A 16,463-nucleotide genomic window follows, 5' to 3' on the forward strand; every position below is an offset into this window, starting at 1 on the left:
ACATACTTTAAGACTTTTACTCAAGTAATATTCTAAACGGTGGCTTCAACTTCTACTAAAGTCATTTTCTGGTAAGATATCTGTACATGTTCGAAACTGTCTATAGCCGAACTCGCTTTTCATCCTTTTCTCATCACATATCACATTGGAAAAATGGAAAATGAATTGCTTAACCAGTATTTAATAATAATGTATTAATTAGGTAGGTTAAGTGTTACTACAGTAAATCCATTGTAAATATTGATTTGTGGATTGAAAAGTACTCTAATAGGATTGTTGTTGCAGTGTTTCTCCTGTTTTCTGTGTCAGTGTTGTTAAGAATAGCAGCGCTGTTTCATCTGCCTTTAAACGTGTTTAAATCACTGTGGCGTCTGTGGTTTTTATCGGATACCTCTGCTCCAAACTCGAACGCTTCTCACAGCGCTGTTTAGTGGTCGCATGATCGAGACCTGCCAGCAAGCAAACGCATTTGTTCTGAGCTCGCGCTGCGCTGTCTTTAGGCAGAGCTAATAACAGTAGTTATTACTAACGTTATAATAAGTAGCGCTGTACCGCTTTTAGTGCGCTAAAGACAGCCCATATGAGTTATCAAATTGTTGTCACTCATGTTTTACTGATACATCTGGCCTAAAATTTAGTGCTCTCACCTTGTGTTGACATTGTGAAACTGCATGATTTGTAAATTATGATTGGCGGGCCACATATAATAGCCTACATTTCAATAGACATTTACACTAAGTGAAAATAGCCATTCTATTTACGTTAGGCAAAAGTAGCAGATCTTTGCAATAAGTGTAAATAGTAGCTAATTAGATGCTATTTATACTGCACCTCAGTATTGTTGTACATAAACAGGATGCAATAATAACCAAGTGTAAATGACTTTATTTATTAAAATTATTAAATAGATGCTGTCTTATTAGGACAACAAGCCTCCCTAATTAATACATTATTATTAAACACTCGCTAAGCAATTGATTTCCACTTTTCTCATATGTGATTAGAAAAGAAAGAAAAGTGAGTTTGGCAAAGACTGTTGTCGATCGCATCACACGCTACATCCCTGCGCATTACTCTGCGCATGGGAAGTCGTGGCCAAATGGTTAGAGAGTCGGACTCGTAACCCAAAGGTTGCGGGTTCGAGTCTCGTACCGGCAGGGATTGTAGGTGGGGGGAGTGAATCTACAGCGCTCTCTCCCGCCTTCAATACCACGACTGAGGTGCCCTTGAGCAAGGCACTGAACCCCACTGCTCCGGGTGTGTGTGTTCACTGCTGTGTGTGTGCACTTTGGATGGGATAAATGCAGAGCACTAATTCCGAGTATGGGTCACCATACTTGGTCACATGTCACGTCACTTTCACTTTTTTCTCCAACTGCAGATGCTATTTGACTCTGTCAAACGAGATGAAATGAATGACACGAGTGTGTTTATTCTCGACTTTTTTTCTCGAAATTTAACAAGTTTTTTTTTCTCAAAACACAATTTTTTTCTCGTAATTAAATGAGTTTATTCTCAACATTTTATTTCAACTTTTTTTCTCGAAATTGAATGAGTTTTTTTCTCGAAATTTAATTACTTTATTCTCAACATTTTGTTTTTTAAACAAGTTTTATCTTGAAACATAACTTTATTCTTGAAATTTAATGAGTTTAATCTCAACATTTTATTTTGACATTTTTATAGAAATGTAATGAGTTTAATCTCGTATTATAATGACTTTAATCTCGAGATGTTTTTTATTATTATTGCTTGGCCCTAATCCTCTTCCGTACCTACTAGCACAGAATTAATCTGCATATAAAAACTGCATCCAAAAATCATATGCATAAACCTTAAAGAAAATGGCACAGTCACATCTCAGTGTCCTAAATTGAGCAACTGCCCAAGTTTCAGTGCAGGACGCCTGCTATTGAAGATAAGGCTGTGCTATTCAGCACATTCAGAATGCGGCCCATTTGTTCACCTGTTATCAATGAGTCACATACATCCAGGTTTCTAAGAATTGCATGTTCACCTAACACTACTGAAAATTACCAAGAGTGTAAATTTGAAATTAACTAAAAAAAAATGCTTAGAAGGACATAACACATCAGCAACTCAGTAATGTAATTTAAAACAAAAATGAGAAAATATTCAAATGTCTATGAAGATTATTAAACAATTCCTGCGAACAGTCATGTTTTAAATTCTGACTAGAATTTGAAACTTTTACACAGGCAGTTGTGGAGCTTTAGTTGGTATATATTGTCTGTGTGGATGAGAGAGATGGTCTCTGGTGATGTTCAAGGTTCTCCAACAGATTTAATAAACAAACACAGAGCTCACAGACCGAGGCAGACTGGCTCCCCACGGAGAGCGCAAATACAGCCTCATTTTCCGAGCAGGAAAAGAGAGACGGCCATCTTAAAAAAGCTGTACGCTGGGGAAACAAAGTGAAACCAATATCACACTTTTTTTATCATTACAGCCTTGTGACAGTCTATGCAGCATTGTATCACCAAACTATAGACTCAGAGCAGGACTATAAGGGCTTGGGTTGCCATCTGGGTTTGGGTCTTAGTCGTGAGACCTAAAATTGACCTTAGTCATATTACTCAGTGTATTGGTCTGAATCTGGATCCTCACACATGGTCTCGGATAAGACTGCAGTCTATTTCCAGCTTGCCTTGTGTAACCACCCATTTAGACAGGAAGAGATGGTCTGATTGACATGTAATATAATTAACAGATTACTGTACAAAGGTAATGATGACATGCAGAGGAGGAGATGAGCCACTTATTTTATTTCTCTGGAAATTACTGTAAACTCCACACAGACTCTCAAAGGTGCTCATTCAGTAAAGCAGGGAAGGGAAGAAGCAAATAAAAAATGTCAGAAATCGAACAATACTATATAATGTTTAAGAATGTTTGGTATTCTCTAGCCCAAGATTTGACAGATTTTCAATCTGTCAATAGATTAAAAAACAATTAATCTCATGATATTTTTGTAATGAACATGATTAATCTATCACAACTGAATTTGCAGAAACTACATGTACACATTTTCATACAAAACTATAGTGTGTGGTCATTTGCAATGTATTATTGTTAATGAAATTATTTTCACTTTTAAGATATAGGGAAAACTTTTTTTTTGTTGTTGGATGGCAAAGATTAATTAAAGAGGTTTTATTGTACAAAGATACATTTGCTTATTTATTACCGAGGGTTTTAAACATCTCATTTGTAATCACTGTTTTCACTGCACTCTCCCAGCTGGTTAGGTGCCAAGATAAACAGTATATATGTTCAAAAATTACAATGATTAGTCTGCACTCTATAATATTTTATTTAAGTTAAAGCAAGGGATAAAAAAGGGGATAAGAAACGTCGGTCCCACTTTACATTAAGTGGCCCTAATACCTGTGTACTTACATAGTAACTAGATGTGTACGTAGTATGTAACCACAGTGTAAGTACACATTGGTACATAGTATCTACAGCTTGTAATATTTCTGTAACTACACACATGTAACAACCCTCAGAATTGTTTGTGTAAGCACAAATGTGTAACAGGACATTGGTAACAACACTTTTTTTCACTTCACTAAGTACTTGTGTAACAGGAATTATATAACTACATTTTGTAACAACAATATGCATAATTGGAACCATTTGATCCAGGGGGTGGAGATGGGTAGGTTTAGGGATATGTAAAGTGGGAGGAGTTGGATCTCAAATTGGTGGAGTTGGTGCACCACTGTAATACCAGTGTACTTACATGGTAACTTCTCAGGAACTGTCCACTTAATATAAAGTGGGACCGAAACGTCTGTTTATTATCCCCTGCTTTAACTAAAATAGTTGGCTTCCTTTCACAAAAACATTTCATTTAAACTAATGGGTTAAGGTGTTAACTTTGAGATTCCTAATTGTACTTAAATATAATAATAATAATAATAATAATAAACACCATTGAGTTGGATTCCACAAAAAGTGTAACTGGAAAACGGGCTAAGCTAAAATTGGCCAAAATGTAGCCTGAGCCCACTTTTGTGGCCAGTAAAAACTAAACTCAGATGCAAAAAGGGGAAAGAACTTAAAGGGGTCATATGATGTTGCTAAAAAGAACATTATTTTGTGTATTTGGTGTAATGAAATGTGTTTATGCGGTTTAAGGTTAAAAAAACACATTATTTTCCACATACGTTCTGGAACAGTGTTGTAAATACAACTTAACCACTGATTTCTAGTCGTGTCCTCTTTTGGAAGGACAAACAAAGTAGTTTCGTTTCACAACGAAACACAGCGTCACACACCGCAGCCTTGAGTGAGCAGAGGCCGGGGGCTAGAGTGAGTAACGGCCGGAGGGCTAGAGTGAGCAGAGGCGGCGGGCTTGCGGCACCGCTTCTTCCACGGTGAAAGCCGATCCGGCGATCGACGGCGCAAAGTTGTATTATTTCCTCAGCAACCAGCACGGATCAGCACCAGGCATGACGAAGCAGATATCGTTCTCTTTTGGAAGGCCAAACAAAGTAGTTTCGCTTTCACAATGAAACACAGCGCCTTCATGACATGGCAGCGGCGGCAGCAACAATACTACAGAGAGAAAAAAGTTACGCCTTCTTTCTTTGCGTGAACATTTGGGTGGCGTTATGCAATTCTTCCCAGATAGTGACGTAGACATGTGGGGGCGTGTTAGAACGAGCCGTTTAGGTAGGCTGACTCTTAACTTTTATAAAGAATATCTCTTTGGATTTGAGACTTTAGTCTTTGCAACTTTACAGATCTTCTTTATGCACCAAGAGCTTGTAACACTCCAAAGAGAAAGGAAAAATTGAAATCGCATCATATGACCCCTTTAATTATTTTTGCTCTGACATTTTTCCTGACCTGTCCTGTACTCAGACCTCTTTTTGGGTTGTGGGTCTCTGCTGACAAGCGTTTAGGCAACACCTACAGTGGCTGTTGTAGGTTTACTGTCATAAATCTTGATACATGCAAGACATAAAGAATAGCAAAAGAAAATTAATGAGATAAATAAGGATCATAACACACGAAACCTGTCACTCACAAAATTTGGCTCTGAGAAGCAACTGACAAAAATATTTAATGCATGAAAGGGTCCCTTCTGAATGGCATTGAAGCGATAGAGCAGCACTGAAGATCGGGATGAACAGCCGATCAGACATGTACCTCACCAGCTTTACTTTTCATCATCTTTTCCTGTAAATATAAATGAATGTGTTCCTCCTAAACAACGGTATTTATTGTCATAGGACAATCAAGTCAAGTCAGTCACCACAGTGGCTGGTAAATAAAATAATCCAGGCACCACTGCAAAATAATTCCTACAGTCCATAATTTCCTACCCTGGTTGACGGTCTTGTCTGGAACTCAGTGTTTGGTTTGGATCTGGGCTTTGAGGGACCTGATCTTGGTCTGGATCAGGGTCTTGAGAGATCTAGATTTGGTCTGGGTTCGGGTCTTATGGGGTCTGGTGTTGGTCTGGGTTTGTGTATGGGTGAGAGTTCCCTCAAAACAATTTAAAAAAGAAACCATAAATGTTTAAATATTTATGTGAATACCTCTAACACTGAATTGGAGTACTGTTTGAATGAAACAGCATATTCTTTCAATATATTTCATAACATACATGTAAGATAATCTTTTTAATACTATTACAAACTTTAACCCTTACAAACATAAATGAAATAAAGTTAACAGTGTCATCCCATTGCTTTCAAATAGATGTAGGATTTTCAAGGTAATCCAGTGTTCATTTAAATCAGCTAATATTCATTAAATATTTCCACAATGTGAAACGTTGGAGGACTGACCTGTCTGTCTTCTTCTTCTCATCCTCCAGGGCTCGGAGCGTGTGCTGCAGACGGTCAGTCAGGATCTCCAGCTCCTGGGTCAACTTGTACTCTTCACGAAACTGCTCCCCCAGTAACACAAGGTCTCGGGTGGCATCATGAAGAGGAATGTCACTCAGGTACAGACCTCTCCTTGTCAGGTCATCCAGATTCATAACACTGACATATTGACAAAACACTTAATCAGCCCCATAAATTTAAGATGTCAAAAAGTGAAGCAACAAAAAAAATGTCTTAAATTTAGCAATATAACCTTAATATATACCAACATAGCAGTCTCATTAGAAAACATTTTCACCACATAATAAGTTATCAAAGCCTTTGTGTGCATGCCATGGGGATTATTATAGTTTCTTAAAAAAAATTCAATCTAAATCAGCGGGAAGGACACATAGTAGTTGTGTTTGCCAGTAAAAGAGTGTCTGAACCAAGTGACCTCTTCATATTATTGTAAGAGGACTCACCTCATCTCAGACAGGCATTAGCGAGAGATAAGGTATTAACACACAAAGTGACTGAAATGAAAAAAATCAATTTCTAGTAGGATTTGGCTTATAAGAGGCCTACAGAATAACTGGAATGTAAACATTTATTAGAAACTGGCCCAACTCCTGCTGTACCATTATGTTTAATTTAGGCAATGAACAAATGTACTGTACTTGTCTTGTAAGTGACAAGAATCGTACTGATGTTTAAATGACACGTTATGCTATTTATACTTTATTTCCTTCAAGCTGTATTAAAGGTATAAATCAATGAAGTATGAGTAAAGGTTGCCTGTCTAAATGCACTTTAAAAAGGGAAAATGCGAAATTCCTTTAAGGAGCTATTTCTACCTGATAAACCACTTTAAAATGACTTTTGTTGGTGTAACATAATATAGTCAGGTTGATTCTGTCAAATTAAATACTATTTTTACCTAAAACATTAATTTAACCACATGTAAGCACATTTTAGGTTAACAATGTTAACTAAAAAAAAAAATCTAACTTAAAAATATTTTTAATAATAATAATAGATATGACTAAATCCACTTGACTACATTAGGTTACAAAAATGAAAATAATTTTAAGGGTTAGAGCAAGTAAAAATAAGTAATTATGGTAACAATTACATGTGTTGTCCATCTTCTCTTCAAGTTCATGTGAAGAGCAGTAGAATATGATTTCAAACTGATGCAATTATTTTAAGCTACCAAAATTACCAAATTTGTTTTATTGGTATTATTTCACAGCCTCATCCATCTAACCTTGGTGAGCACAGGAAAAGGATGTTCTCAGTCTCAGGAAGTGAGATCATCTGGCCCTTCAGTCTCAGGCAGCTAATCTCTGTTCCTGTGAGTTCATCTTCACTCTCCGCAGTCTCTACATTCAATAGGCCCTCCTACATAAAACCATAAACAAACCTTGTATCATTTGGTTTCCATTTACATATTTTTATTACATACATGGTTAGCCTTGTATTTGTATATGAGTGTGTGACATGTACTGTAGAACTAACAATCATAATTTGTTTCAGAAACTATTAACAACATTTAGTTAATGAGTGCTGGTGGTTTTATATCAGACAGTATGTAATGTGTTTTGGGGCAGACAGACCTTACTCCGCAGCACAAAGACAGTGTTGATGTGAGACAGGATGCCATGGAAACTGAAGTCTATGTGTGGCCGCACCAGCGAGAACACTGAGGACAGGTTACAGACGCCAGGCTGCAGCTGGAAGATGGCACAAATAACTTGACATTTTTCTCCATCATACTTTAAATATACTTTCTAAATCTCTCACTTTTACATTTCTAAAAATACATTTTTGAGCAGACGAACCTGTGGCAGAACTCTGAAGATGGCATTGCCACACTGTGTGAGCATGAGGTCCTTGTCAAACATCAGGTGGAATGGGAAAGCCTTGCAGAAGGTATACGGACTGATCCGTGTCTCTTGAGTCCCATTCTCCTCGAAACCATCCAAGTCTTCATAAAACGCCTCCTCCTCCGAGTCCTTCTCCTCAATCAAGAACTTAATGTGATCACATTCTTCACTCTTCAGCTGAATGACCTGGTACACCCCCACAAATAACAGATTTAGAGTCTCGTGGGTCTTGGGGACTGCATTTCCAAACATTAAATGTGGACACCCACAGCGTGAAAGAAAAAGAAAGAAATGACTGGAAGAAAGGGTGGAAGTAAGAGACAGACCGATATAGGGTTATTATTGGTAACTAAAACTGAAGCCATAAAAAAAAAAACATTTTCAGTATTAGAAATAAAACAAACATTAACTGAAATAAAATAAAACGTAAAAATCTTATGTTTATTTTGTTTTAACCAGTTGCCATGCAACATTTCTCACTTTCATTTAAGTTGAAGTACTAAAATACTAAATAAACACAAACTCAATAAACTAAAACTTAATAAAAACTATATAGCTATGGCTGAGGTTATTTATTATTTTATGCATGTTTATTTATTTTATGTATTTATGTATCTATTTATTTTCTAACATATGTGCTGTATGTTCTGTACTGCTTATGTTCATTTTTAAAACAAACTCCAGTAAAAATAAAAACCAAACCAAAACATTCATTTTATACAAAATAAAATAAAATAAAAATAATCTGGGAAGGCAATTGCAATCTAAGTGAATGAGGTCAATCTGTAAGCATTTGTTAACCATGTGTGTGTTAACATGGTTTTAGTGTGGTCAAAAAAATGTTATATCAAATTTGACAACTTTGTTTAAAATGACTGAATGATTTAAAAAGTTTTACAGTTCAAATAAGTTTTAACAGAAAAATAAAATTATAAGCAAAATATTAAATTATATTTAATTTTAAATCCTCCAAAAACAGCCCTTTTACTTTCATTATAATACCTGAAAATGAAGGATGAGTTTTTTGTTTTTGTTTTTTTATAATCAGCATTATGCCACAAATGCTGTTGAATAACTTACATTGAATCCGAAATATTCCTTTAAAGAACACAAATAAAAGTGTCTAATAGTCTCTTGTGATTCCAAACAATATCTTCTGTTAAGTGGTAAGAGTCCAGGTTCAGTGATCTCATTCCTTAGTCGTTGCATAGCATGTAGACTAAGCAAAGAGAAAGTTAGAGCTTCAAGTGTGTCTGAGTGTTTAATAAAGGAGAATGTTTAGTTTATTTAAGTATGAGTCAAATACAGGAATAACTTTTGGAATTTTTTTACGCAATGAAGACACTCGTTCTCTCTGTTTTATCTTCAGCAATATCACTGAAATTGCCCTAAAAGCCATTTTATTGTAGCCATCATATCAGCCTGGTCTGAATGCAGAGGCTGTTGTTTTTTCTCTCTCAGCTTGAAGTTGAGCCCATTTTACTGACGTCAAGTCACTGTCTCTTTGCCCTGCCGTCACCATGACGACGATGGCTAACATTTTTTTCAACAAGTCAGGTGTTGCATTTCGAGGGTCTGTCGATTGGACTCCCTCATTTCACACTAAGCCCAGATGGAGAGAGAGAGAGACGGAAAGAGCAGTCTGCCGTCTGGGGGATGATTAGCTCTTATTGGGTGAGTGGGATTTATTTGGAAAATAAGGCAGAGACTGAAGTGCGGTGACAAAGGATAAACCGCAGGGAGTTCATGATAATGTTGTTCATCGATGAGCCTCTCTCAGTGAGAAAGAGAGTAAATCTACCTCTGGTCTACCTCCAGTCATGTCTGGATAATTGCAGAATTTATCACTTGCATTACTGTTTGTTTAAAAATACCATTACATATATATATATATATATATATGTGTGTGTGTGTGTGTGTGTGTGTGTGTGTGTGTGTATGTATGTATATATATATATATATATATATAATTTATTTATTTATATTTATACATGTTATTATATATAGATTATGATTTTTTTTTTTTAATGTTTTTTAAAGAAGTCTTTTATTCACCAAGTCTGCATTTATTAAACAGTAATATCTTTTACAGTTATATTATTACAGTTAAATGCACGGTTTTCTATTGTAATATATTGTAAAATGTAATTTATTCCTGTGATGGCAAATCTGAATTTTCAGCATTATTCTTTGATGAACAGAAAGTTCAAACAGCATTTATTTGAAATAGGATTTTTGTCTTTTCTGTCAATTTTGATCAATTGAATGCATCCTTGCTGAACAAAAGTACTCATTTCTTTCTTTAAAAATCTATCTATCTATCTATCTGTCTATCTGTCTATCTATCTATCTGTCTATCTATCTATCTATCTATCTATTGTTGTGTCATTGTGGATATTACTTTTTTGTGCAATAATTCTCTTCTACCATGTGCATCTGAATCTGCCAGGCTAAAGACAATTAAGGAACAAAGCAACATCTATAAAGGAGACCATCAATACACAGGCACAGCACCTTCATCTCAATCTCAGTTCCATGAATCTGCTGTGCAACTGTCTTGATGATCCCTATGACGATGTCCTGAAGACCTTCTCTCTCAGAGTAATAGTGTAAAATGAGGTTGTTCCCTTTCTCTGCATCCGTGCAGCGGAAGGAGGGCGCGCGCATGCCGGGGTAGATGGTGCCCAGATGGTCATGCAATGCGTCCAGATTCTGAAAGAGAGAAGCTGATATTAATGTGCTGATGTAAAGAGCAGAGTTTTGCCAAGTCAGTGCAATGAAAAGGGGTGAAAATAGGGTATCTAGTATCTAGATTTTAGTAGCACTAAGCTTCATACTACATGATATTTAGTGAAATCAGCTTCAGTTATGGCAAACTTTTCTCTCATTTTTAATTTGACTATGGCCACAGTCGTATGGAATTTTTCACAAAATAAGGCAAAAAAATTACATTCTTTAAAAAACATGATATATAACGAAAGAACATTAAGGATTTATTTAAAATATAGCTGATGATGTTATTGTAAATAATCTGCAGTAACACAGAACATGCCATTTTCATTGTGTAATCTAACAAAATTATTATTTAATACTCTATTATTATTTTAAACTATTTTAAAAATCATCCTCACTAAAAGTACAGTACATGCAGTGTGTGAAATAGAGAACAGACAGTGTTACTTGCGTCACTTTCTCAACATTGCTGCTGCTGATTTTTGGGTGATAAAAACAGTAGCCTCTTACTTGTAAGAATTCACGGACATTGGAGCCCAACACTCGAAGGATAGTGTCATAGCCAGATTCCTGACAGAACTCAAAAAACATTTTCCCGAACATTTGCAAGATGCCTCCGGCATCCATTTCTATAGAAGAAGAAACCATATTTAAATCAACAGGCAATTCAAGAAGATTTTTACATTTAAACAAAGTAATTTTATTACATTTCATTGTATAAGTTAATCATTATGATGTTCTGTCACTTATAATAGGCCACTTTTGATTTAATAAACCACTTAATAAATAAATCAATTTAGGTTTTAGCAAATGATTACCTCCATCTTTCCAAAACTACAACAATAACAAAAACAACCTTACTTAGTACTTTGCTTGCAGCAGCCACAAGGTCATATGTTTTGGCATCTTCATAGATAATTCTGACCAAAAACTGTCCTTCTACATCAACCTGAGCCTCTCTCCTAAAAGAAAAATATAATATAAAATATTTTAAACAGCGAGTAATTGCTATTACATCATTAACATTAATTAAAAGACTAAAAAATGTTTCATTAGAATTTTTAGACTCCAAGGTAATTACATATCTTTAAATTTTGAGAAAAATGAAAAGGAATATTTCATAAAAGCATGAAGATTGTTAGTCGGGTCAAAATGTGATTTGCTTGGACATATTACTAAACTGTGAGCTAAAATTCTTTGACTAAGAATGATGACCAAAGTTCAGCCAAAAAGTCACAATAGTATCAACAAGGGAAAACACTTGTAAAACACAACCTAAAATTAGAAATAGAAACATTGTTAATCATGTCTTGGACAGTGCACTGCGAGATGCTGCTAACCTTGTGATAATATTGAACCTTGCTGAAAAAAATGCTGCAATAACTGAGTCCAACTGCTTTAATGTTGCCAGAAAATCGAGTGAGACTCGAGCTCACAACTTGAGCCTAAACAGGCTCTAAAACATTTGTTTACATTGCGCACAGCTGTGACTTGAAAAGACTGCTCTTAAAAGTCATGTTAAAGAGATGGAGGAAGTTAAATAAAGCTGAACTGTTTGTGCAAGAGGAAACATTTGTATGCATGTGACTTCACCCCATGACATGTTATACTTGATTTCTCATGCTCTGAATTAAGGAAAAAGAGCATATGGTAGTAAAAACTGGCCAATCACAATATACTGAGCTACAGATATCATTAATTGTATTTTTAAGCCATTGAGAAAAAGTGTTAAGAATAAAATAGCATTTGCTGAAATTTTATTTAGATTTCAAGCCAAAGTTTTGTAAGTGTCATTATAAATTGATAGTCACACACACACCTCTCCTTAAGTCACCTGAATTTATATCTGAGAACATCTATTATATGTACAGACACGTATGTTCAAACAGAATATACAGTGCACATAAATTCAAAAACAAACAAAAAAAAAATTACAGAATATGACAATAAAAAATTGTCCATGATGTAATAGAGAAATCCATATGAACTCACTTGATGTCCTCCCACACATCTGGACCATAATTTCTCAACACCAGAAGTTCTAGTGCATGGTTCACAAAACCGTACTGCCAAAAAAGAGTGAATATACAGTTGTGAAATTCATGCATGATATAATAATAATATGTTTGTATATACACTACATGCAGTGTAATGCATTATTTGCCTTTTTCATTGTTTACATATTCAATGTGCCATCTATACAAACATGTTGTAGTGCTTTTTGTGCGTAAGACATGAGCTGTAACGAACATTAGTGTATTTTATCACACAGTGCGGCAATACAGCTACTATAATAGCCTACAGAAATACATATTTGAGTAATGTCATATTTCCATCGCTTTTATACCACCGATGCTACCGTAAGCTGCAGAGCAAGTATTTACGTGAATAAGGATTACAGAATAAAAACAGAAATGTAAAATCGCATTCATATTATTGCTACATACCATGTTTGGAATAATTCGCCAGTCCTCTGTTTGTGATACCTTAAATCACTAAACACCAGCACTGACAAAACGTACAGCTGTTACAAGTGAACCCACCATTCCTGAAACGAGCTCATTGTTATTGACAGAGGATGCAGCCAACGAGAGCGCAGGGATGCAACAAGTACTACACAGCTGGTTCTCGCTATTTGCGTTTTACTGGATCCCGGATTCAGGAATTATACTACGTTGAAGGATTGGCTCATGAATATTAATTACGCAACATGACGTTTGTCCAGAATACCTATCTGATTGGCCGCGAGGTAGACGCTAGTAGGTGGGCGTTAATCAACTGGCAAATTAACGAATCCTACTATGGTTGAAGGCCTGGGTCATGAATATTAATTAGGTTACGTTTTGTAAGCTCCGGGAAGGTTACCAAGCAACGCCAACATGACCTTATTAATATTGATCGACCAAGCTTTAGCAGGGGGAATGCTGTCAGGAGATATTATCGTTGGAGCTGTTTAGAAATATCTTAATATTGTAATCAGTCTAATTAATGAAAAATTTATCAAATTAAGAACATGAATTCGTAATTTCATACCCTATTGATTTTATTATTTTATGAAGACGTTTAAATTTTCATGAAGCTTATACTTTGTTCTTAGTCAATTTGATAGCAAGATATTAGCCTAATATTTCTTTAATTTATACATTTCAGATTAATCTCTAATTTGCTATACTAGTATGCTCTAAATGAAATCAGTTAAACCTGAATGTCATATTTGGGTTTTATATTCTGAAAAAATTAATAAAACCTGTTGGATTCCTGTTGTAATTATAATTCAACATTTTTTTTTTTATCTGTGATAGCAAGAAATACTAATTTCTTCACTTCTTTTAGAATTTTATATTAAATAATATGTAGTGATGAATATAGTAGAGCTAAATGAAATTCACCATGATGTGGTATTTTAGGCACAGACAGGCTTATCATAACATTTTTGTTTTGTGCTTCTGATATATTACCATATTACTTTTCATGAAGCATGTTAAGCTTGGTAGATTTTAGAAGAAAAAAAAAACATGACCCCTGTTCTGTTTAACAACATGTTAAAACATCGTTAGGACGTGTTATGTGAAGAACAGTGTTATGTGAAATCTGAACAAAATTTAGAATAATGCAACAGTGTTATCTTTTTGTGGTCTTTTCATGAAAAGACCAGGTCACATTGAAACATGAGACATTAAACAAACCAAACCTTGAGTAAAGCATGTTTATTACAGATTTATTACAATACAAAAAAGTCACAATGTTTACTTTAAGGATGACTGTGGTCGGACTCTGCTAATGTGAACCTTTACTGTGTGCTTTTCTTCCCCTTCACCGTGTGGTGCACTACAATGAAATGTGCTCTATTCAGACTATTGAATTGATACTAATTGCCCCATACACAATAAATGATTCACTTTATTGGTTCTGTAGCATTTAAATAATATAAATACAAATGTGGATGGCATTCTCTGATTTTAGATTTTTGGTATACAGTCAGGAAGTCAAAATAAACTAAATACTTTATTAAAACAAAAGATGTTCTGCCAAACAAAAATCTGAGGCTTTAAACCAACACTACTGTGAACAAAAACTGTGCACAGTGAAACCCTTCTAATGAGTGTTATTTGATATCTTTTTGGCAACATTCAACAGTTGGATGATAAACTACCTCTGGCTCAACTAAAAAGATACACAGAGTGACAGGCAGTATTAACCCACTGTTTCCAGCATTTGTGTCTTAAAGATTTTATGTTTTTAATCCACTGGGTTGAGTTTCGTCTGTAGCACAGCCAGTGGAACCAGCACTTGTCATTTGATCGCGAGCCTGGAGGAAGTAACAAACTCCAGGGATGTCGGCAGGGAAGTTGGGCGGAAGATCCTCTCTTGTCCGGGGGATGAGAGTGAACTCTGGACAATCTGTTAACAATCTGAAATGAGAGAGAAGTAACAAATTGTCCTAAAACCCACATGCAGGTACACAGTAAAACTGCTAGTGCTAAATCACCTCTAACAGAGTGGAATATACTTAAAATACTTGTACTTGTTTTGGCTCATCCAGAAATTATTTAATAAGGAAGATCTTCATGTGTTATTCTTTCTTAAACATAAAAAACACAGATCCATTTGGTGAAATGTTCCTGTTCTTTGTTCATTTAAAATGAATGCAGTTGTTTTACTCACACCTTATTGTACAATAACTGACTCACTGCTGCTCTTGATAACGTGTAAAAATAAATTTACCCTCACTTAAAATTCAAAACTGTAAAATAATAAAATAAACATTTAGTTACACTTGCCAGTAAGTTCTGAATACAGAATAAACAAACAGGACAGTTGTTTCGGTTTATACCTGTATGTGGTGGGACTGACGTTAATCTTTCTTGGCAGGCTACAGGACTCAAACTTGTTGGCTAATGTGACGTTATTGCCAAAAAGGCAGTAGCGGGGCATTTTAACACCGACTACACCAGCCAAAACTGAGCCAGAGTGGATCCCGATACGCATCTGAGAATAAAACAAAGCAAAGACTCCCTTTAAAAAAAATAGTTTTCTTCTCAAATATTCTTTTTATATTCTTTATTGCAAGCCATACGTAATATTAACATTTCTGAGCAAATTCAAAGTCTCCTGATGTGAATTGTTTTCCAAAATATATTTATCATTTAAACAATGATAATTCAGAAGCTCAAACCGAATCTTTAAACAAACATATACCTTTTTCCAAAATGAATGTTTGTTATGTAAGGGATAATGTACATCCAGCCGGTTGTTATCTCAGATTATTACACGGCTCTGTGGAATACTTGATTCTGATTGGTCAGTCGCGACATTCCGAGGTATGCTATCCCTCGATAAAAGCTAATAACACAGGCTCATCCGGGTAACAGCAGTCGGCGCTGTACTCTTGCTTGAACAATTTTTTCTTGGTGGAAGATTTGCGTTTGTTTAGCTAATAAAATATTAAAACTCGATTCAAAATGGTGTACAATTATTTAATTATGTCATCATGGTATCGCAGACTCGCTCTCGTTTCATACAAACGCAGCTGCTGCCATTTTGTTACGATTGTTTTGTATGCTGTAATGGATTATAAGAGAACTAACAAACTGGTAAGGTTTTAAAACATTTTCTTCTTATTTCTTTTATTGCCTTAATTATGTTTGTGGTGAAATGTTGTGTAATAAGTGGTTTGACTGCACCGTTTCCCTTAAATGTCCATCTAGTTTGAATTTGCCGCTTGCTCGCAACTGCTGTCTTCACGGAAGCTTTGCGTTCAAATATTTCAACTCAAATCAATGAGATAACAACCGGCTGGATGTACATTATCCCTTACATAAACCCCGACAGGGTGATCAGGACCCCGACACGAAGCGGAGGGGTCTTGTATCAGCCTGAAGGGGTTTATTCTGAGATAACAACCGGCTGGATGTACATACAATAATTAGACGCGAAATATTGATTTGAGTTGAAATATTTGAACGCAAAGCTTCCGTGAAGACAGCAGTTGCGAGCA

General features: G+C 35.5%; 2 protein-coding genes across 3 annotated transcripts in view; both read right to left on the minus strand.

The window, feature by feature from the left end:
* gucy1b1 (guanylate cyclase 1 soluble subunit beta 1) overlaps positions 1-13,084 on the minus strand; it is a 24,223-nt gene extending 11,139 nt beyond the window's left edge. The window contains exons 1-9 of the mRNA XM_016495342.1: positions 12,913-13,084; positions 12,458-12,531; positions 11,327-11,427; positions 10,976-11,094; positions 10,247-10,444; positions 7,688-7,918; positions 7,463-7,579; positions 7,114-7,247; positions 5,826-6,023 (exon numbers count right to left, since the gene is read on the minus strand). Coding sequence (XP_016350828.1) covers positions 5,826-6,023; positions 7,114-7,247; positions 7,463-7,579; positions 7,688-7,918; positions 10,247-10,444; positions 10,976-11,094; positions 11,327-11,427; positions 12,458-12,531; positions 12,913-12,915 — 1,175 coding nt within the window. The 5' untranslated portion in view covers positions 12,916-13,084. The remainder of the gene's footprint in view (positions 1-5,825; positions 6,024-7,113; positions 7,248-7,462; positions 7,580-7,687; positions 7,919-10,246; positions 10,445-10,975; positions 11,095-11,326; positions 11,428-12,457; positions 12,532-12,912) is intronic.
* A 1,092-nt stretch (positions 13,085-14,176) lies between these two features.
* gucy1a1 (guanylate cyclase 1 soluble subunit alpha 1) overlaps positions 14,177-16,463 on the minus strand; it is a 9,079-nt gene continuing 6,792 nt past the window's right edge. For both annotated transcript variants that reach the window (XM_016495351.1, XM_016495357.1), the window contains 2 exons: positions 15,300-15,454; positions 14,177-14,877 (listed from right to left, as the gene is read on the minus strand). In XM_016495351.1, the coding sequence (XP_016350837.1) occupies positions 14,697-14,877; positions 15,300-15,454 (336 nt within the window). In that variant the 3' untranslated portion in view covers positions 14,177-14,696. The remainder of the gene's footprint in view (positions 14,878-15,299; positions 15,455-16,463) is intronic.

The sequence above is a fragment of the Sinocyclocheilus anshuiensis genome, unplaced genomic scaffold (assembly GCF_001515605.1).
Source record: "Sinocyclocheilus anshuiensis isolate Anshui unplaced genomic scaffold, SAMN03320099.WGS_v1.1 scaffold517, whole genome shotgun sequence".
NCBI lineage: Eukaryota > Metazoa > Chordata > Actinopteri > Cypriniformes > Cyprinidae > Sinocyclocheilus > Sinocyclocheilus anshuiensis.